At 48.3% G+C, this 21,948-nt stretch overlaps 1 protein-coding gene across 1 annotated transcript in view; it reads right to left on the bottom strand.

Annotated features, from left to right (window-relative positions):
* fasn (fatty acid synthase) overlaps window positions 1-13,679 on the bottom strand; it is a 41,531-nt gene extending 27,852 nt beyond the window's left edge. The window contains exons 1-9 of the mRNA XM_056576598.1: window positions 13,300-13,679; window positions 9,362-9,497; window positions 6,081-6,233; window positions 5,473-5,646; window positions 4,637-4,837; window positions 4,101-4,223; window positions 2,205-2,320; window positions 1,765-1,899; window positions 693-1,164 (exon numbers count right to left, since the gene is read on the bottom strand). Coding sequence (XP_056432573.1) covers window positions 693-1,164; window positions 1,765-1,899; window positions 2,205-2,320; window positions 4,101-4,223; window positions 4,637-4,837; window positions 5,473-5,646; window positions 6,081-6,233; window positions 9,362-9,488 — 1,501 coding nt within the window. The 5' untranslated portion in view covers window positions 9,489-9,497; window positions 13,300-13,679. The remainder of the gene's footprint in view (window positions 1-692; window positions 1,165-1,764; window positions 1,900-2,204; window positions 2,321-4,100; window positions 4,224-4,636; window positions 4,838-5,472; window positions 5,647-6,080; window positions 6,234-9,361; window positions 9,498-13,299) is intronic.
* Between the last annotated feature and the right edge of the window lie 8,269 nt (window positions 13,680-21,948).

Here is a 21,948-nt window from a genome sequence, read left to right as displayed (position 1 = left end):
CACGACGAGTCGGGATTTAGCTTAACGAAATGTGATCTCTGCATTTAACCCACCGCTGGGAGAACTGGGCGGCAAAACGAAAACAAACAGAAGGTTATGTTCATATATTCACGTTGAAATTAGGGCTGACAAAATAAACCCGATAACATCTTATTTTAATTCAGTTAATAAAAATAACGCAAATCCTCTTTTTTTTTTTTACTGAGATTTTGTAAGGTTTAGCCCAAAGAATGTCAACATTCATATCAGAATTCATTTTAGTTCTTAGTTCCACTTACTTTACAGTAAGTTTCATAATCATCCCACACTGAGTGAGTCAATAAAACTCCCACGAGATCTCTTGGTCTAGTTCTTGCATATAAAGTACGTTTGGTATGAATGATAATGTGTCATTCCATTTGATAATCTCATTAAACTTCAATTGGAATGGATTTAAAATAGAATAAAAAAAGCTTAATCGTGAGTTAACTCACCCATACTATGCGATTAAAAGCCCATGTTAAAATATTTTAGCTGGTCGATGCGTTCAAGCAACTTCCTAGCTGTCGGATTTTAACTGAGTCAGCAGTTGTTGAACAACACTCTTCCAGTGTGTACTCATAATACACACACACACACACACACACACACACACACACACACACACACACACACACACACACACACACACACACACACACACACACACTAACCTGAGCAGATGTACCACAGGGGCCTGGGCGTGGCCGAGGCCTGCTGCACCTCCGTCACCTCGCCCGCGGAGCCCACCAGGGTGTACCCCCGGAAGGGCATGGCGGCCACGGGGAGCCCCGACACCTCGTTCAGCAGCGACAGGAAGCTGTCATCCCGTTCCCCCTGCCTCCCCGCGGCGAGCAGGGAGGCGACCGCCTCCTCCGTGCGCCCGCAGGCCTGGAGCAGCCGGGGGCCCGACGCGACCTCCGCCGCCGCCGCCGCGGGCTGGGGGGGGTCCGTGGGGGGCCGGAGGATCACGTGCACGTTGGAGCCGCCGAAGCCGAAGGAGTTGACGCCCACGATGCCGCGGCGCACGGGGATGGGCCGGTCGACCACGCGCAGCCGGCCGTCGCTCAGGGCCGGGATGTCCGTGTTGGGGCTGCTGAAGTGCAGGTTGGGGGCCCACACGCCGCGCTCCAGGGACAGCACCACCTGGTGGAGGGGAGGGGAGAGGTGAGCTCTGAAAACACGGCGGTGGTTGTGGACGAGGTGGCCAACGCCTCGTGCCCACTGCCTCCGTCCGTCGACTGACCCCCATTGACTTTGAATGGGGACGGACGTGCAATGCATTGTGGATCCGTTCGCTCCGTCAAAAAGTTAAAAAATTGTCAACTTTTTCGGCAGCGACGGATCCGTCATCCAATCAGATCGCGTATGCAAATGTGTGCAATGTCTCGGGCTCTGACGACCCCGGAAAGCTCCCCCATCCGTCAGCCAAGCCTTCCGACGTCCTTTGACTGACGGTGCAGTGGGCATGAGGCGTTAGGCGTTACTTTGACGGACTCGTGATATTCATACGATCAATTGAACATAGCAAGCTTAAACGTTAACAACTAGAAGCTTGGTGTAATACTGCATAAAAAGACTAACTAAAGTGTTAATGAAACACTGTGTGAGTCCATATTTACATCCTATCCCACGTTTAGTGCAGCTAGGTCAACACTTGGACCAGGTTCAGGACCGTGGTACCACTAAGTGACCCACTACACCACTCTTCATCTACGACAGGGCGTTTCAGGGTTTGCTCGTCACCTTGGCCAGGGCGGCCAGGCCGGACGCGGGCTCCGGGTGGCCCATGTTGGACTTGGTGGAGCCGATGAGGAGGGGCTCGCGCTCCGACTGGCAGAACACGCTGACGATGCCGTTCACCTCCTGGGGGTCGCCCACCTGCACACAACACACCACCACCACCGCGCGGGTTATTAACATGCACTCTGGGACACGTTATAAATTATACTGTTTGTCCTGTTTGCCGTGTTTGTCCTTAGTGTTTGAATATACTTGAGCTTTACATTTCATTTTCCTGTGTATTACTTTATAACTACTTAGTATTTTTATTTTATTTCATTATATATAGATATTTTTTTTGATTTTTTGATTTTAATGCTGTAGTTAGTGTTTGTGTGTCCGTGCTTGTGTGTGCGTGCTTGTGTGTGCGTGCTTGTGTGTGCGTGCGTGCGGGCCGTCTCCACCTTGGTCCCGGTGCCGTGGGCCTCGATGTACTCCACCTCCTCGGGGCGGATGTGGGCCTCCTCGTAGAGCCGGCTGACCAGCCTGCGCTGCATCTCCCCCGAGGGGAACGTCACGCCTGCCGGGCGAAGGGAGAGGGAACACGCTCAGCACGGGCGTAAAGAGAGCTGGCCTGGGAACTACAAAGATGGCTGCCACTGTGTGTAGAACTAGCCTGGCAATGAGACTGGCGTCACCGGACGAATGGCAAAGTAAATTAGCGGCAGCCATCTTTGTTGTTATTGTTGAAAATGCCTATACGTCACTCCTCTGCACAGTCATCTAATTTGTCCAGCCTCCAATGAATAAACGGTTGTGATTGGTCGGTCGGTCTGAAAGCTGAAAGCTTTTTGTATGGGAGGGGAGCCAGATATTTTCTGCAGAGCAAATGAAACAGGAGCTGGTCTGGTGTCAGGTCAGCAGAGAGTAGGGTTACCGGTCTGCGCTACGTTCGGGGCCGGAAAATATCAGGAAATAAATTGCCGGTGTAAACGGACATTTACAAGCGCGGAGCGTGGTGGGTTGACCCATGAATACGCAAACCATCTGCCAGACCGTGACTCGGGTTCCATTCAGACCTGAGGTCCGATGCTTCATGTCGCTCCCTCTATGGTCAACCTACTTCCCCGTGTCTCTCCACTCTCCTGTCCATAAAGGCATTAAAAGCCTTTATGGCTTTTAAAATTAAAATAAAAAGGGGTGTGGAGAACGGAGAAGTCGGTGTCTTTCAATGACAGCTCACGGCCTAAACCCGCCTTGGCTCCTACAGCTGCTGAACCAGTTGTTCCTCACAGCTACGACCACGTGAGGCTCAGAACGACTAACGATATGTTGTCGCTAGAAAGAACACAAACCCCCTAAACAGGTTATTGAAACCCCTTCCCCAGGCTCCTCATTGGTCAGGCTCGTCTCCAGCATCTGCGTGTGTATGCGGTAGGCGTGTGCGCACGTGCAAACTATTTCGAGCCACATGCCAGTCACTGATCCTTCCGCAAGGATGATTTATAAGCAGACGCAACAAGCGGCCAAGTGTGTGAGGGATGACTGGAGAAAAGGTCAGAGTGGGGGCACTCCCACAGGGTCACCTGTGTGAGTGTGTGGGCGCGCGTGTGCGTAGAAGACTGCATGATCCTGTCTTGGATGCATGTCCTTTGATGAACACACGACCCTTTTATGATGCTGCCAGAGTCAGGCTGTTTTAAACAGCGGAACAAGAAGGTTCCTCAGCTACAGACTCTGTCTAGCTGGGCGGCCGGCTATTGGTCACGCTATCCCGTGGAGGACTGAGTCTAGGGCTGAACGATTTGGGGAAATAATATAATTGCGATTATCTCTACCAATACTGCGATTGCGATTTTGCATGCGATTTTTATTTTTAAAGTTTCTTATGTTCGGTATTATTCACTAAACAAGCAATAAGTCTCTAGTATGACCAACAGAACATTGGAAGCAGTCGCAATATAAACAGTTCTTTCCTTTAGGCGAGGCCAATGTGTTGAGATGGATTGATGCCGAATGGATATTATAACATTTATTTAACTATTGAATTGTAAATAAAAATAAACACAAATCGTAGTGATGGCCAGTCAGTAACACATCCCCCTCCCCCAGAATACAATGTCTTTCTATTTGTTTCTCGCAGCCGCTGCACTTTGAGCGGGGTTTTGTAGGACATTGCGACGTCTGTCTGAATTCGCGTCATGGCTCGGCCCGACTCATCGGACCACGACTCCCGTCAGTAAACACACAGCCCCCACACGCCTCAGTGAACCGCGTCGACCCCCCCCCCCCCCCCCTGTCTCCGTGCGGTCGGGCCCCCTCCCTGATCCGACGCCCCGGGTGGGGTTAGGGGCGCTCACCCTGCTCCTTGTATCCGTCCGTGTTGTTCCCGGCGTTCACCACCGTGGCGTAGATCCTGCGCGCCGACGGCCTCCGGGTCAGGAACACGGCCACCGCCGCCTCTGACCGGCAGTACCCGTCACCTGGGGGGGGGGGGGGGGGGGGGGCGGGGTTTAAACCATCTCACGCCTTGATGAGGCACTTCCTCACAGTGCTCATTGTGCAACTTCCAGACAGCAACGCCAACATCGACTGCTGGAGGAGCTGCTGCTAGTCTGCTACACATATTTAGCATTTCAATTATGGATACAACTTACTTTTGGAGTTTATATTCGGAAATCCTCCTATTTAAATGATATTATTAAATACACTATTTCCATCTTGGTTAGAGCACTCACCCTTCAGACGAGTACAGTACGCATAACACGCTTAGTATTCAGTACTCAGGTACACAGTACTCTACCGCCCTATGCAGACAGCACTCTGAACCTACGCCCGGTAGTGTTACCCCGGGGGGGGGTTCGGGACCCCCCTGTGGCGGGAGCGGGCGACTCACCCGAGGCGTCGAAGGACTTGCAGGAGCCGCCCGGACTGAGCATGCCCAGCTTCATGAACTGCACCGAGGTGTTGGGCTTCAGCAGCAGGTTGACTCCGCCCACCAGCGCGTGGTCGCAGTGCCCGTGGCGGATCGCCTGGAAGGCGTTCTCCAGGGCCAGCAGGCTGGAGGAGCAGGCCGTGTCGATGGCCGTGCTCGGGCCTGGGGAGGAGGGAGGAGGGAGAGGGGGGGGGTCAGGGACCGACTGCTTATGAATAAACACAGATGGAGGTCCTCGACGCAAACGTCGGCAGAACGCATGCCGCGGTCGCTAGCGCTAGGGCGTGCAGCCAATAGCAAACGACTGCCCTGGAAAAGCGCTTTTTTAGATGTTTAATGTTTTAAGCATTTGTTATAAATAGCTCGACCAAAAGGGCTTCATGCCGTGGTGAAATGTTGCGAGAAAGCTGTGAAATTTCCCCACTTGGCAACTCAAAAAAAGCGATTGTTGCGTACAATTACCCCTACATTCAAACAACTGAGAAGGTACAAGCATGTAATTACCCCTCAGTGGCCACTCTGTTAACCCATGTGGTCCGGTCAGCATCATAACACTTTGAGCACCGGTATACAGTACGTCATCGGCCGCACAGAAGGCGGCATTACATCTCAAAGACCTTTCAGCTAACAGTTTAACCCCCGCCTGGTGCCGTCGCCCGCCTTACGCATTTCTTTCTTTTTTTATTTTAATTACATTTTATTTTCCACGAGACAGGATTCAAGATTGCGATTCCTCGAGTCATATTCATATTTTTCCTATCCTATTTCCTGGGTTCTATCCCTTACGCCCGTCTCACCGTTGAAGTCGAAGAAGTAGGAGAGTCGGTTGGCGAACATGGCCCGCTGGCAGCCCGTCATGCTGTAGCCCAGCAGCTCCTCGGGGTCCCGGCTGAACGCCTCGCCCGCCTCCGAGCCGCTCACGCCGATGTAGACCCCCGTCCGGCTGCCCCGCAGGTCCGTGGGGTTCAGACCTGTCCGACCGCACCCGACAAGACCACACCCGGTGATTAATCTACAAATCTACAATCCTTCCAAACCGAAACCTTCAACGTACTTTTAGAGGGAAATGTCTTTCAAGATTTCTTTGCAAAACCAGTTCACGTTTATAACACAACTCTATTCCGATAACGCTCTATATTCTAATAACGCTATCCATATCAAAGCATTGTGTAGCTTCTATTCCTAGATGTCTTTGTTGTTCACAGGGAATGGGTTAACCTAGCGATTGTTAGTGCTTGGGCCTTGTTTCTATGAACATCTTAACTGTACCTACAGCGATAAATTGTTTCTCTTTCTTCTGACAAAAGAGTGGTGTATCATCCTGTTTTAGCCTCAGGATTGAGCCCTGCCTCCTCCCCCCCCCCCTCCTCCTCCCCCCCCCCCCCCCCCCCCCTCCTCCTCTTACCTCCGTCCACGATGGCTTCGTAGGAGACCTCCAGCATGAGCCTGAGCTGGGGGTCCATGGTGTGGGCCTGCTTGGGGTGGACCCCGAAGAAGGCCGCGTCGAAGCGGCTGATGTCCTTCAGCTTGCCGTTCCTCTTGGGAAGGCCGTAAAGACCTGCCGACAGCCAATCAGAACAGGGTCAGCCCCACGTGCTCCCCCTTTCTCTGAAAGCTACAGCGTTCACATGGCGACGGGGATCGTCTTTAACGCTGTATTTCTTTAACTAGTCAGGGGTCACGATCCTGTCAGGGGGGGGTCACAGCCTGAAAAGGAACAGAAAACGCCAAAGGGAACCCACTGGAATGGTTGAATTGTTGGGGTGAAAGGATGATCTGGTTTCTCAGAGTTTTCCGAGTGCAGCTGGTTCACGCAAACGCATTGAAACTGTCTTCTGGGTCAAAATGAAAAAGATCCCCTGATTAATAATGCATGCATTTGGGATGGACTCATCTAGCTTGTTGTGTTGAAATTGCCGCACCCTAAAAGTTATCCAGAATATTGGTCAACATTTTTTATGAAATTAATTGTGGCCTACCAAACAAAACAATGAATCTGAAAAAGAGATTCCTAAAGCAACTTTCCCCCTTTGTGCAATGTCATTAAAATAGCAAATTCCATGCAACCCGTTTTATTTGGAACACATCCAGCTAACATACATAGATAGTTCAGCGCTTCCAACTCATAAAACATCTATCAAGGTTTAGAAATGAAGAACGCTGTTTGCGTTTGGATTCTGTTGGTTTTGTTTTAATTTTGAGCGCAACGTTAGACTGAGAATCGGAGCAATCCTCTACGCCCCGGTTGGCCAAAATGCTCGGTAGGGCTTCCAGGCTCAGCCCCGTAGGGAAGCTTTGGCCACACGGAGGCTGCGAGCTCATCGTGGGAGGGCATCCATAATGCAGCCTGGGAACCAGTCCAGTCTCGCCAGCTCATGTTTAATTTGCTCTGCAGATGAGGTCCGGCTACACCCCCATACGATAAGATTTGACCGGTACGAGATAGACCGACCAATCACAGCCGTCTATCTAATAGGAGGCGGGATAAATACGACGACGTTGCAGAGGATCGCCGTAGAGACAACAAAGATGGATGCCGCTGATGTAGAACAATCTGTTGATTATGCCATCGAGACGGTATTAAACGAACTGGACGCTATATTTATACAAAGAAGAAGAAGAACTGACTGCACTGAAAGCTCTTGTCGAGAAGAAAGATGTTATTTTGTCGCCCAGTGCTGCGTCATCCATCGCTATGATTGGTTGAGGGCCTGTCCAATTGCGTCTGGAGGCATTTGGGGAACAGAGAGCTTCTAGACTAATTAGAGTTTGCAGTTCCCCTGGCGATGCCAGCCTACTCTTCCGGACAAGCGAGCAAGTTGTCCTGCCGGGGTGTTTCGGTGCCCGACCCCCGGTTGAGTCACACGGTGCTGAGCCAGTCACACGGTGGGGAAAACAATGAGCTGGCCACCATCACGTCCCGGACCCTCCATCGCTATGCGGTGTCACCCGGCCCACACTGACCTCCACTATGTCCACTCAGACACCCTGCTCCGGCTTACTGCATTTGGCTCTCTCTTTGTCACGCTCCCCTGGTCTAGAAGTGCGTGCGTGTTCATGTGTGTACGCGCATGCATGTGTGCGCATGCGCGTGCGTGTGCTTATGTGTGTGTGCGTGCGTGCGCGTGTGCATGTGTGTGTTCCAGGCCAGAGCTCTTTCTACGAATGAAAGAGGACCTGGGATGGCTGCCAAGCGATGCAGAGAAGAGTCTGAATTCACAAGAAGGTAAAAAAAGGAGTGAGGAAGTGGGCTTAGGAAGGAGCGAGATGGGGACAAGCTAAGGACAAGTCTGATTATGTGGGCAGAAAAGAAGAAGCAAAATAGATTTCTAGTCAGGTAGCCAGGCGACAGAACATAATAGGGGTTTTGAAATAAATATCGTAGTGTGTAGAGTTACTCTTACGCAAGACTGAGTCACTCAGTCTTTCGTATTTTCATAGGGCTCATTCCGACATCAAACCATAGGTTATCTTAAAGGGGACCTATTATGCTTTTCGACTTTTATGACCTATAAACGTTGTTATAATGATTGACAGTCATGTTTAACCATACACAAAAAACGATGTAGATTTTCAGGAAACTCTTCCTCTCATCTGGGCGCTTTCAGCATTCTCTGTCAACGCTCGGTTTCGTCCTTCTCCGCCCCCTCGCCCCCCTCCTGCCAACCCAACTCCGTTGTGATTGGTTACCTTCCTTAAAGCACGTGCGCGGGCAGATTTGACCAGGCATATGGGGGCGCGGCTGGGGTGCCCCTACGTAGATGATTTCCCGGAAATGTGAACAAGTGAATCGCAAACGTTGTCCCGAGTGATTAGCGCTCTGCACAGCCACCCCAGACTGTCAGCAGGGAATACGTCGAAATGCATGTACGTCATAATTTGACACTTTGGTATGGTTAAACATGACTATCAATCATTATAACAACGTTTATAGGTCATAAAAGTCGAAAAAATATGTAAAAAAAGTTTAAATATGTAAAGAAAGTGGTACTTTAGTGGCAACTTTTTTTAATACTATATATGGGCTACTTGTTGTAACCCTGCATAATTCTACATTGCCAAACTTGTATACTACATCCCAAAGCAAATTCCCACCTCCACAATTACTATTGCAACTACTGTTTCAGTAGCGGGAAGTTCCTTCTTATGATAATTTTATGTAAAACTGGATCAACCGAAACACATCACTTGACCGACAGGTTTATGAGTCAAGTATTGAAATGCATCTTGGCATCCACATATGGACGTGCTCATGATGAATGGGTAGTATACCTTTCATACTACAGCCAGACACGGATTACATCACTAACTATGTTCCTGAGGCAAACCGTTTCATTTGACTCAAATACAGGACCAATACGCTCCAGACAGACTGCCACTCTTTCAAAAGATAAATAGAGACAGGCTTCCTATCTGCTCGGTTTCAACATCTGCCAACAATAAGAGATAAGGAACGCTGATATAGGGTCCTGGTGACTTCCCCATATGATAGCTTGTGGTCAGGTCATCTGCAGGTCATCTATATACCTTTCAGGAAACTACGCTTCACGACAGACACAACAAAGTAAACAAGAAAAAATATACACACATACAAGACCTCGCATCAGACACGCACATCATTTTCTTTGTTTTGTAATCGTTATCTCCTTCCTAATATTGGGTGTTATTGTAGAGTGCTTCTCTTACCAGGCTTCCAGCGTCTGTCGTCCTCCGTTACCATGTCAACGCCGTTGAAGAGGTTGTGCCAGAACTCCTCCAGGTTCTCCGACTCGGGCAGACGCCCGGACATCCCCGCTATGACCACCTCCTCCATGGTGGAACGCTGGGCAGGCAGAGGGCACGGCGAGGGGGGAGCAAGACAAGGTCCGGTGAGGAGTCGGATGGAGGAACACAGCTGTCCAAGAAGGCTTACGGTCAATGGTGCACACCAGAAAAAAGGCACGGTATTTTCAAAGATATTGTCGTTAAAGACACATTTGATGATGTACACCCAAGATGAATAACGAATACAATTTGAAGAAGAGAAAAAAATTAGGGCAGGGCTGTCTAGACGGACACACCCTTAGGGGGAAGTCTGCTACCCCCTCATTGGTCGAATGGGAAGATATGACTTTGTAAAGCAATGAATGAGATGCTGACTGCCAGCAGGGTAATACAAAACTATGTTAGCAGGATTACAACAGGGAAACCTTTGAGGCAGATCCCGCCCTCATATCACTAAACATAGACTTTAACAGGTATAATAAACCTTGTTATGAATGCTTTTATGTTATATCCTTTATATCTAACGATCTCCTCTGCTTGTTACTTCTCAGTCACACAACGGCAGCGACATAAACCTTTACACGGCCCATCTGTCCGATGTGTATCTTATGTACACCAAACCAAATGTGTCGTGTATGCTGGGTTTAGCAAGCTGAGCTCCTTCAGTGCATGCATGAAAGAGCACTTACAGTGCACAATGTGGGCCAACGCGGCCCTCCGTCTCTGTGTACACACATGAGAGCACATCCGCACCTCATTGTCTGCGAGATGTGTACGGCGACGGTGCGCTTGCGTGGTAAAGCAAAGTGCACATGCTCAGTCTGGATCTTTTTGTCCCTGGTTTCTGGGACAAACCCCCCGAGCCCCTCTGACCTGTCCACCAATGACCTTGCGTTACGTTGAATCGAGGCCGGCTGACTGGACGGGAGGTTAACCGGGGGTGGGGGAAGGTTTGTCCTGGGGCAGCTGGGCGACAGGCTCTACTGCCTCTTACTATGATGACGGCGGACCCAAGGCCTCCACAACAATCAGCTTCACTCCACACATCAGAGTTGTAAACTGCAGTTCGAATCCCATCACACATGGCTGCTTAAAGGGCCGAACAAAAACCGAGATAAACATTAACAAAACACAGCAGAATTACACATGGGGTTTATTGGAGGCCGTTTGTCCTTTTGTATTGCTTCCTCGTGAGCTTTCTCTAGGAGGTGTTTTGGTTTGGGGCTGCATGCATGTGTGTGTGGCTGGCCTTCTGCCAAGACGTGCAAGGGGAAGGCAGGAAACCCGATCCGGCGTCACACCACATCACGCCACCGGCAGCATGGCCGGAGGGGAATGGGAGCAGTGTGACTCAACATCACTGCCGCGGCGCTGCTAACTCCCAACACACACGCGCACACACCGGCCCGCTAAAGCTTAACAAACGGCAAACCGTTTTCATTCACTTGTAGTCTATGCCTTTCTAAACAGTATGCCATTCACAAAAACGAGTTCCTGATTTGATTGGTCAGCGTATTCCTTGAAAGAGTAAGGAGGAGCGAGTCATTAAAACAAAATCATAGAATGCAGAGTTAAGTACACTGGTTAGTACAACCGTAGCACTGTCGTTAGCTGAACATGGTGCACGGTGATGTCACTAGCAAAAGGCCTTTCTCCGAGTCCCAAGCTCCCCACTTTCCTCTCTGGGAAATGAAAAGCAAAGTCTTGAGCCAACTGTATTGATAGGAGTGTCTCCGAGCCCGAGGAGATTTGGTCACCTGCTGAGGACTCGGGCGCTGGAGGATTACCAGGTCTGAGGACACGGCACCTTGATGGAGAGAGTTGGGCTTACTCGACCCAGATCCACACGCATGCTGGTCGTTTGTCGCCGAGCCAAGGAGCTAACGTCCATCGTGGGACACAAACGTACACAGTGTGCGGTGTGTACGCAGTGTGCAGTATGTGCACTGGATACAGTGTGTACATACTGCACGTGCTTACTTCCCCTGAAGACAGCCAACACAATCCTGGAACTAGCTGTACCCTAGTCTCTATAAGAACGGTGTGCTGTGACTACCACGACATTTACATACAAACTGTCCTGACCAAAGTAGCCCCAGGCAGCAGCTCATACCTCAAACAACAGCAGCTGGCTATGGGAACGCTGGAGGTACCTCAGCGGGTTTGACGCTTTCATTCCATTGCTACAGTCTAAACAGATAAGCATAGGCTGTCCCTTTAATAACAGGTTTCCCTGGTCATGCACATCCCATCACGAATGTAATGTCAACGCACGGCACCCTACGGCACTCACTGCGAACAATCCCCCATTCTTTCAGAGTTATTCGCAGCCCGGTTGCGCTCTCAAGAGCAGTGTCTCCAATTATCCTCTGAATGTCCAGTGTGCTGTGTGTATCTTTAAGGCCCTTCCCGTGATAAAGACCTATTGAAATAAGCCTGACCGAGAAACTATATAAAACCAGATTGAGGCTCATGAAAAAAAAGCCAACGGCTGTTCACACAGCTGCTGATCCATGTTCATCCAGGCTACTGATCACCATGATTCAAATCTCAATAGCCACCGTGCGTTAACGCCGTCTCTGTCAGGTCTCCGTACTGACAGGAGGAACCAGACAGGATGGAACCTGTTCAGGCCAACACCTGTGCTTTGCTGTTCAGAGGTAACCACAGCTGGGTGTGCACTCATGACACGGATCCAGTCCAAATATGTCCGTGCTGCAGGATGGATTAATCTAGCATTGATCCTGTGATAGAGCCCATGTACTTTCGTAGTAGTATGACCCATTTGTTGTACATTTAAAGTAGAAGGGCTAGACATTGACTTTCTAACAGTGAGCGATCATAGTCATTTGAAAAAGGAAGTAAAACAAAGGATGCTGTGTCATAGAGTTCAACCTGTGAAGATCTGACAGGACAGTTTGAAAAATAGCCGGTGCCCCCCATCCAACTTGGCAAGCGACGAGGAGCTCTGCGGTCTGATTTGCCAACAAGTCACGTGTGTGAAGGCTTCTTTTGTGTCCCTCATTGGACATTCCTCAACCTGGCTTGAGGAATGGGCCCTGGTCCACGCTCACACACGAAGGCGAACTTTTTAAAAATAAGCAACACATTCATCGACTGCATTGGGTTGTAGCGTACACACCACAGACATACCTGAAAGTTTGGTTGCCCAACACTCAGTGACAGCAAACTCTTGTTTCGACTATCTCACAACCATCACTGCATCTCCAACATACTGAACATATAAACTAGTTGTTGAAGTGGCCATTTGTCAACCGGGTTTGGCTGCAACTCGTTGACCCAACTATTATCGCATCGCCTGGCCAGGGTCCAGATGCGGGGAAGAAGTGCAGCTGAATCGGATCACATCATCAATATCATACCTCGATAACACACAAACACACACACACACAGATAGAGATACGAGTTTACATGTGTGATGATAAAAATAGATTCTCAATTACAAGAAGGCGATTCAACTTAGTTAGCTACAACGATCGGCCATCAGTCACAATTATCACATCAAGAGTGATTAGAAATTACTTTTAGGTATAGACTACAACTTCAACAAATGGGAAATAATGTCAATGTACTGGGAGTGTAGGACCTACGTGCGATGAGGCTCAGCTCATGAGCAGCAGGGAGAAAGCGGTGTCGCACACGCGTGGGAGCATGGTTCTTCTCAGTACATAAACCACCACAGCTTACTTAACCAGGCCGGTTATGGCGTAAACTTAGTTAAAAGATGGCTTAATTAATGCTGAAATTGACATTTGTTATGTTTTTTTTCCCCCACCATCGTTTTATCTATACTTTAGATCTTGCTAAGTGTAAAGAACAGTGGTGACTGTTGAACATACCTGTCAGACAGGGCGATGTTTTATCGTCCTAATTGATTTTCTTTTTGGTACAAAGAAAGTCAGCACTCGATTGGCATCTATTCCCCAATATAATCCCTATTGTCCTCTGGCGATCGAGTAGGGTCCTCCCGGCAGTAGCTGGGATGGAATGGACCTCTTCGGCCGTTGTTTCGCTGGCACTCCCGATTCCTCTGGCTCCTTTGAGTCGCTGTCTCTGATGAATTTAAATGTCTCACACTGGTCCTGGCCACGACACATGGGCTGACAGGTTGGTTGCACCCCCAGTCCAATGAGAACAGAGGCAGCGCTGTCGGATTCAGCCAGTGATGGGTAGCTCGCAGCACGCCCCTCAAGTCACAGAGAGGAAACCGAACCTCCAAGACCAGCAGGGTTACTTGAGTTCAGTTGCCTCTCAAGTGTGGTCCCGCCTCCCGGGCCGGCCCCCACCAAACGCGTGGTCTCTCGTTCGGCGACGCCTCCCCATTCACTTTGTGTTGTACGCGTTATCGCGAGAACGCGGGGGATTGCATTGCGTTTGAGTTGCGGGACCAATAACTGAACTTCAGTTAACTTTATGCAAATGAGCTCGTAGTGCAGCGGGCGTTCGCCGTGGAGAAACTTTACATTTTACGCCACGATTTCGAAATGTCCAAGGCGCTTCGGAATCTGAATCAATATTTGCTGTGTTATTTATTAGACAGATGAAAAGATACAGCAGTCTATGGTACTTCTGTTTGACATTCGGACGGGAAATATTTCAAGGTAACGTTGGCTTCAGGATCAGTTGTGATTCATTCCGAGTCACTTGCATTTGTAAATAAGATCAATAAAAGTTAATGTACAAAGCCCACCTATTCCACAGCCTTTCCAATTTTCAGACAACCTTCCATTTTTCGGGGATCAAGTGTTATATGTTTTGGGACAGACATGGCCTATAACGATACATGTCTTTCAAATTTAGATATTTTCATTCTGTTTTTCTTTTTTTTTATAGAGTATAACGTCGTCTAACTTTGTTGAGCAGTGGGATTTAATATTAGTCCATAAACTGAACAAGATGAACAAAGACTATGTGGTGCCTCCGCATGAACAGAACACGTGGGTCATCTAAATAGTGTTGAATGATGTAACGAGCGGCCAATCGTAGAGCGGGAGTGTTCATGTTTGTCCAATCAAATAACTCGAAGTGCGCCACGAGGAGATGGGATGATTAAAAGGCGGAGGCTTTCAGCAGACCGGTGACGTAAGAGGGGAGGCTCGTCTGACTGTCGAGGTAACTGTAGTTCACGCGAGAGATACCGTGATGTACCCACCGACTGCACTGAGGAGCCTACTGCTTCTTGACTGCCCTGAAGCGCCAGAAGAAAGTGTCCAACGCTCCAATAGCAGTAACTAACCATGGTTTATTTATCAAGCATATATGTAACAATTTGCATATAAATACCTCCACATTTATATTCATTTTGATTCCGCCAATCAAACATTTGATTCTACAATGATTTCACATAAATACAATTGGTACGCGTACAGAGTTACAAAAATAGCATTTATTACTTTGTCCTGAAACATATTAAAAGGCAGGAATTCCCCCCCCCCCCCCCCCCCCCCCAACGCAGAACGAGCCTGCCTGGCATTCTTTTTCCTCTCCTGGACTAGAAGATGACCAGCGAGCCCCTCTTCCGCTGGTCCAAAGCTGTGTCAGATGCCTAACATGTAATGTCCATTTGGTCACGGTCAGGCCGGGTTAACCAGCTGATTAACACCAACACACACATCCAACCCCAAGCTTTCAGTCATTGACGTTGTAGTTCCTTAATCACTGGCCCTGCGCTGGTGGTGGCTCCAGACGTCTTGCTGGTCTTTGCTTGATGTGAGGTGGTTTTCCCAGGCCTGCTCCTGTCGGGAAACGGGCCCACACTCCTCACCTTGATGCCCTTCAGCTTCAACTGGGAATCTGAGCCAACAGGCCCAGCAGGAACTGCAAGGCTGGCCTGTCCAGCTCTGCTTCACCTGCAGTGGAGATCAAATGGACACGAGTGGGTGAGAAGCCTCCCCTCTCTCAAAGAGCACTTCAACATCCCTGTATGGCTGTATCCCTTCATCACAGAGACGAGACTTACCTTGCTACATAACATTCATTAAACTGAGACGTTTATCCAAAGCGACTTACAATAAGTGCCTGCAACCATGAAGATACAACCAAGAAATTACAAGAATCAAGCGAGTACATATCACAGCCCCAACCAACCCTCTATATCCTGGGCACTTCCCGAAGCAGCTCAAAGATCTCCTCCTCGTGACGCCCTAACCAGTCCAAGGTCAGCTAGTGATGCCCCAAACAGCCACGGATCACCTAGTGATGCCCCAACCAGCTCAAAGATCACCTGACAACACCCTTACAAGCCCACTATCACCTTGTCACGCCCCAACCAGCCAACAATGACCTGGTCACGCCCCAACCAGCCAACAATGACCTGGTCACGCCCCAACCAGCCAACAATGACCTGGTCACGCCCCAACCAGCCAACAATGACCTGGTCACGCCCCAACCAGCCAACAATGACCTGGTCACGCCCCAACCAGCCAACAATGACCTGGCCACGTCTCAACCAGCCAACAATGACCTGGTCACGCCCCGACCAGCCAACAATGACCTGGTCACGCCCCAACCAGCCAACAATGACCTGGTCACGTCTCAACCAGCCAACAATGACCTGGCCATGTCTCAACCAGCCAACAATGACCTGGTCACGCCCCAACCAGCCAACAATGACCTGGTCACGCCCCAACCAGCCAACAATGACCTGGTCACGCCCCAACCAGCCAACAATGACCTGGTCACGCCCCAACCAGCCAACAATGACCTGGCCACGTCTCAACCAGCCAACAATGACCTGGTCACGCCCCAACCAGCCAACAATGACCTGGCCATGTCTCAACCAGCCAACAATGACCTGGTCACGCCCCGACCAGCCAACAATGACCTGGCCACGTCTCAATTAGCCAACAATGACCTGGCCACAACCCAACCAATCAACCATCACCTAGCAATGCCCCAATTAGTCAAAGATCACCTGACACCTAACCTCCTGACCAGTCAACTATCACCTGGCGATGCTCCAACCCGCCGACCTTCTAGTTGACCTGGCAGCTTGCAGAAAGAGACCGACGGCCTTCGCTCAAACACACACTCCAACTGTAGGTTAAAACATAACTGCTCCACCTTTCCAAAGTGATCTTAGAGATAAATAAATCAAAATGATGTATCTGTAATTACGATTGAATCTCAAAACAGAAATACTGTTGCATCTTATAAATAGTAAAGTTGGGAGTTAGGGTGTCATTTCTAACTAGCTGAATGGGCCAGGCTTCCTGTAGTCATTCTGGGCTTGAGTTCCACACTTTAGCCAGACTCCGAATCCAGTCCTGCTTCTTCTAGACCAGAGGACGTTCAGCCACAAAGGCCCAACGGGCTCCTCTCTAAAGAAGTAGGTCAATAGCAGGGCTTCCTCCTTTCAGGAGTCGTGAAACGGTGGTCACTGATCCCCGTTCTGATCTGGTTGGGAAAGTGTTCCCCAGAAGGTCATCTTTTAGACCCTGACATGGTGTGTGCAACCACACACACATTAGGCAACCATCACGGGTATTTGGCATCTCAGAATAAAAAAAGCCTTGACCTTCTTCTTTACTGCATAATGTTCTGATAGGGTGTGTGGCACAAGACACACAAAACGATTGATTTCATAATATGAAAAATGTCCCTTTGAAATCGGGCTGGGGCAATGTTGAAACAAATCAGATAAATACACAAATACTAGAATTATACTCCGGTAATATATCTCTATCCAGATAAATATATATAGGCCTACAGTATATATATATATATATATATATATATATATATATATATATATATATATATATAGAGAGATATAGAGATTAGAGAGAGAGAGAGAGAGAGAGAGAGAGAGAGAGAGAGAGAGAGAGAGAGAGAGAGAGAGAGAGAGAGAGATTTATCTCTCTCTGTATATATATATATACACTATATATATGAAAAAGATAAGAAATTCATGTTTGGAATGAAAACCAGTAATTGAACAAGGATGTGGGCAGACAGGTGAGCGTCTGAGCACCAGGTGAGCGTCTGATCACCAGGTACCTTCAGTGAGAAGAGAGGGGCTGAGGTCCCGGTCCAGCATCTGCCACATCTCCTTCAGAGATCCCTCTGTCGCTACTGACGACAGCAGGGGGCAGGAGGAGCTGGAGGGCGGCTGGGATCCGGTGTCACCACCGCCGCACAGTTCCGGAGGGATGTCCATGCTACTCAACCTCTAAAAAGGAGCAGCAGACAACAAAGATGGGACAAACTCACAAAATAATGCACTTGTATACATGTATGCCTTTTATTGTACACTCAAATGTAGTTCTGGTTGATGGTTGGCTTTTTTATTTTCGTTATAACTTATGATAAACGCCCTCTGAGCGTACTGCTCTCCGGGTTGGCGCACACACGCAAGCACACCCACACTTCAGTACACAGTGCCCCCCGGTGGCCATAGAGAACAAGGACGACCCAGGAGAGTCGAGAATAATATGTGCAAGGGTGGAGGTATAGAAATACATTGTTTCATAGAAAATAACCTCGAAGCGATGTATATCTTATTTCAAATAAAAAGATTTCTTTGCAGTACAAAGTTAGGCCTTGAAGTCGGCAAAATGCAAAGTGCTGCTACACAGAATAATTTATTGTATGAAACTTAATGAAAACACTTATGAGTTTAACCAAACAATACTCTGATGAAAACACTCTTAGCAGCAGCGTAACATCATGGTGATTGGCCCCGGTGCAAATGTTGTGCCCCCGCCCCCGCCCAAAACACAAGCACCCACAAGCAAATTGCGCCCTGGACAGGACTTCCTCTTCTCCAGCTCCTCCAGGGAGGGCGGGCGGTCCAGCTCCCCCCTCTCTCTCTCTCCCCAGTTTGGGACTCCTTTGCTCTGGCAGAGCCTGGCCCCTCTGTCCCTGGAGGACCAAGCGGTACGTTACAGGTCTCATCATAGGGAAATCATTATTCCATATCAGGAGTTAAATAATACGATTCTGGCCCCTGCAATAAGTTAATCGTGAAAGGGAACAAAAATATATGAACAGTTACAACTCAGCCATTGCTTTACTAATATAGTTGTTTTATATACAGTGGGCCCCCCAGGTTATGAATTGAATCGATAATCTGTGAAAACCTGTGAATAGCAGTAAATAATAGTAATAATCCCAATGTATAATCCCAATTATCAATGTGATTATCGAGATTGTCATTATTTTGCAGACCCAAGCGTCTAGTCCAGACGTTGGAATACTGTCTAGTTGAATCCAGATGTTGGAGCAAGGTGTGTGTTGAGTATCGTACCCTCTGGTCCGGATGTTTGGAGCTTGGCACGGAGCCCGTACCCATGGCGATGGGCTGCTGCTTGACCCGGGTCAGGCTGGCGATGTCACCCACCGCCTGCTTCAGCTTGGGGCCGTCAGCCCCCGCCGACATACCCCGCCCCAGGCCCCAGACCCCCCGGAGAGACGAGCTGCCCCGGCAGGGCCAGGGTCTCCTCCCGGAGGCGGAGCTGTCCCCCCATCTCACTCTAGAAGAGGAGGACCCAGAAAGGACAGACACTGAGGCAGTGGGCAACGCAGTTGTTGTTGTATTAACTTTGACTGGCTAAAATCACTTCTTTCTTTTGGTGGAGAACCAGCGCCACATAAGCCTTGAATATGTAGCGTTTCTATAGGTGCGTTTTTGCAATGAGGGGAAAAAATCGTTTTCACACGGGCGAAAACGGCTCTGTCCATGAGTCAGAACCGGGAAAGAATGGATGGAATATTATGTTGAGGAAGGGAGAATGATAACCGGATCATGAATCGGAATATAATGAATTTAAGGGACATTATATAGAGATCTGTAGAATCCTTTCAACTTGTTCTTGAAACTAACACTATCGTGAGTCATGCATCTGTGTGCATCAACCTCTAGCTTCCAATCTATGTAGGCACAAGTAGCCTACAAGTTATGAATTATACTTTAGAGTAGACACATGACTACTAGCAATGTCCCTCCTACTAGCAATGTCGAACTTTAGGGCTGACACCTGTGGTCAAAACAAAGTAGGAGAGGAGTCTGTGGACAGTTGACACATGAATATAATTATGCGACCAAAATGATAAAATTAAGCCATAACTGGAATGGAACTCAATAAGCTACTGACCACTCTAAAGTATGAGCATGTGTGTGTTCGAAAGTAATGAATGAATCCATTTCAGTCTGCACAGCGTGCTTCTCATCCTCATCCTTTGGCACATGAAACAGAAACTGGACTTTGTCTGATAAGCCAGGGTACGCAGCATTATTTTGTAATTTGTTACCATTCAGAATATATTTGCCTATATTTTAATTCACTTAACATGAAGAATAAATATTATTTAGGCCTACCTGGTTTCTCAGAGCAACGGTCTCCAGGTTGTTAAGAATGTTTCCTTTCCTTTCTCTTCCTGCTCTTTCCTCTCCTCCTCCAGCTCCATCTCTGCTGCAGCCAGACGCTGCCATGAGACCGGACTCATGGAGGCTCATTTAGGGCCTATTCACACCAGGAAAGTCCTTAGTTCGATCCTTATGGTCCGGACCAAAACGCAACGTTTAGTTTTTGGTTTGGTGCGGTTCCTTTTCACATTCACATTGCATTGTCTCCTTTTCAACAGACCGAGACAGATATTCAACAGATATTCGGCCATTCTTTTTCTATGGAAAACAGCTTTTTGCTCAATAGCTTCCGAGTTATGGGACCCACAGGCCCAAGACCAATGTAGACCTGTCCTACTATGAGGTACTAACAACCCACACCTCACTAATAATTAATAGTTTGCACCTCCTATTTTATTAAAATATTTTTATTTTTATAAAACGAAGCATCAACAACTTAGTGAGCGTACCGGGAGTTTATTAAAAAAATACTGTTTTCAGTCTTTTTCTATCCGAGTCAATAACCGGGAGAACAAAGTTATTTTCTATTCGATTGCTAAACACAGTTTTCTAAACTTCGTCCGAAGATCTCAAAGGGCTACAGGTTAAAAGCAAAAATAAAAATTAAAAGGGGGTTTAAAAACATCTATGAGTGGGAGCCAACGTTTTTTTTTTAAAAAGACATGTTTAAGACATAAGACTTTTTTTAAAGCAATCAGGTAATTCTCATTCACCGACAAATAGGACTTCTCCATGTTGGTTGTGATTTTGATGATAACAAGAGCCGTCATAACATATGGTTTGGAACAACAACGATCAGTTAGCCATTATAACATGATATGGTTTAGAACAACAACGATCATTGATATCCAATCAGTCAGAGCCATTTAGAGACGAGCAACAGCAGCAGCAGGTCGACGCTAAGTTAAAACCTTCATGTTATGATTAATATGCATTCTGTGCTTATTAATGGACATTGATGATACTTATTAGATATTCAAATTCAAAACGACTCTGCAAGTTTAGATTTTGTTTTCATGTCATAAGGCGTTATTTCATGCGTGGATTATACTGGTAAGACATACTTTTCATCATGTTAACTAGTTGCGTTCTGTCGCCCGCTGTAATGCTGTAAATCCCCACTAGGTGAAACTGTCCCCCAGGATTTGTGTTTCAGAGAAACAGAACGTGTGCTACCTTTCCAATCAGTCACGCGGAAGCAACAATGTTAGTTTCTCTTTCATTTTTGTGGTCATCGGTCCCAACAGCTAAATCTAAACAAGCCAAAACAAAAACCATAGTCGTCCTCCTCACGGAGTTCGAGCGTTAACTTCAGCAACTTGTAACACTTCGTGTGTGTTTTTAAGACAGTGTGTTTAAAAGAAAAAGGGGGGGAGGGGGGAAAGGCAATATTGGAAAGGCTATATTTGAGTCAGGAGATGGATGGAGGTCGGTGTGTGTTCACGGCTGCTCGCCGAGGGGACAGAGATCTCCTCCGGACGTTACTCCTCAATCGCTCCGTAAAGGAAAGGAGCGACCACGGCCTCACGCCGCTGCACGAGGCCGCGCGGGCCGGCGAGACGGGCTGCGTCCGGGAGGTCCTCAGCATGGCAGGCAAGTACTGAGTACTGTCTGTCTCTGTGTGTGTGTGTGTGTGTGTGTGTGTGTGTGTGTGTGTGTGTGTGTGTGTGTGTGTGTGTGTGTGTGTGTGTGTGTGTGTGTGTGTGTGTGTGTGTGTGTGTGTGTGTGTGTGTGTGTGTGTGTGTGTGTGTGTGTGTGTGTGTGTGTGTGTGTTATATAGGGGATGAAATAAAGTTCTTATGTATCTATCGCCTTTCCTTAATTAAAGTTGTCATCATGCCTTTACAGCCGCCTCTGGCGTCTTCATCAAGTATGTGAACACACGGGCAACCAACGGCCAGACAGCGGTGTTCATGGCCGCAGCCGAGGGCCACACGGACATCGTGAAGCTCCTGGCGACCGCCGGCGCCGAAACATAAACGTCAAGGACGCATCAGGCCTCACGCCGCTCCTCGCCGGTGAGGACCTAGCCTGCGCTCCTACAGTTAAACACTTGGCTTGTTGCTGCGGGAGGGTGTTGATGTGATGGTTTTGTTTTTCTCTGTGTACAGCCGTTTCAAAC

The sequence above is a fragment of the Gadus chalcogrammus genome, chromosome 18 (genome assembly GCF_026213295.1).
Source record: "Gadus chalcogrammus isolate NIFS_2021 chromosome 18, NIFS_Gcha_1.0, whole genome shotgun sequence".
NCBI lineage: Eukaryota > Metazoa > Chordata > Actinopteri > Gadiformes > Gadidae > Gadus > Gadus chalcogrammus.
Note: the sequence above shows the minus strand (reverse complement) of the source record. Positions and strands in the feature narration are given on the sequence as shown.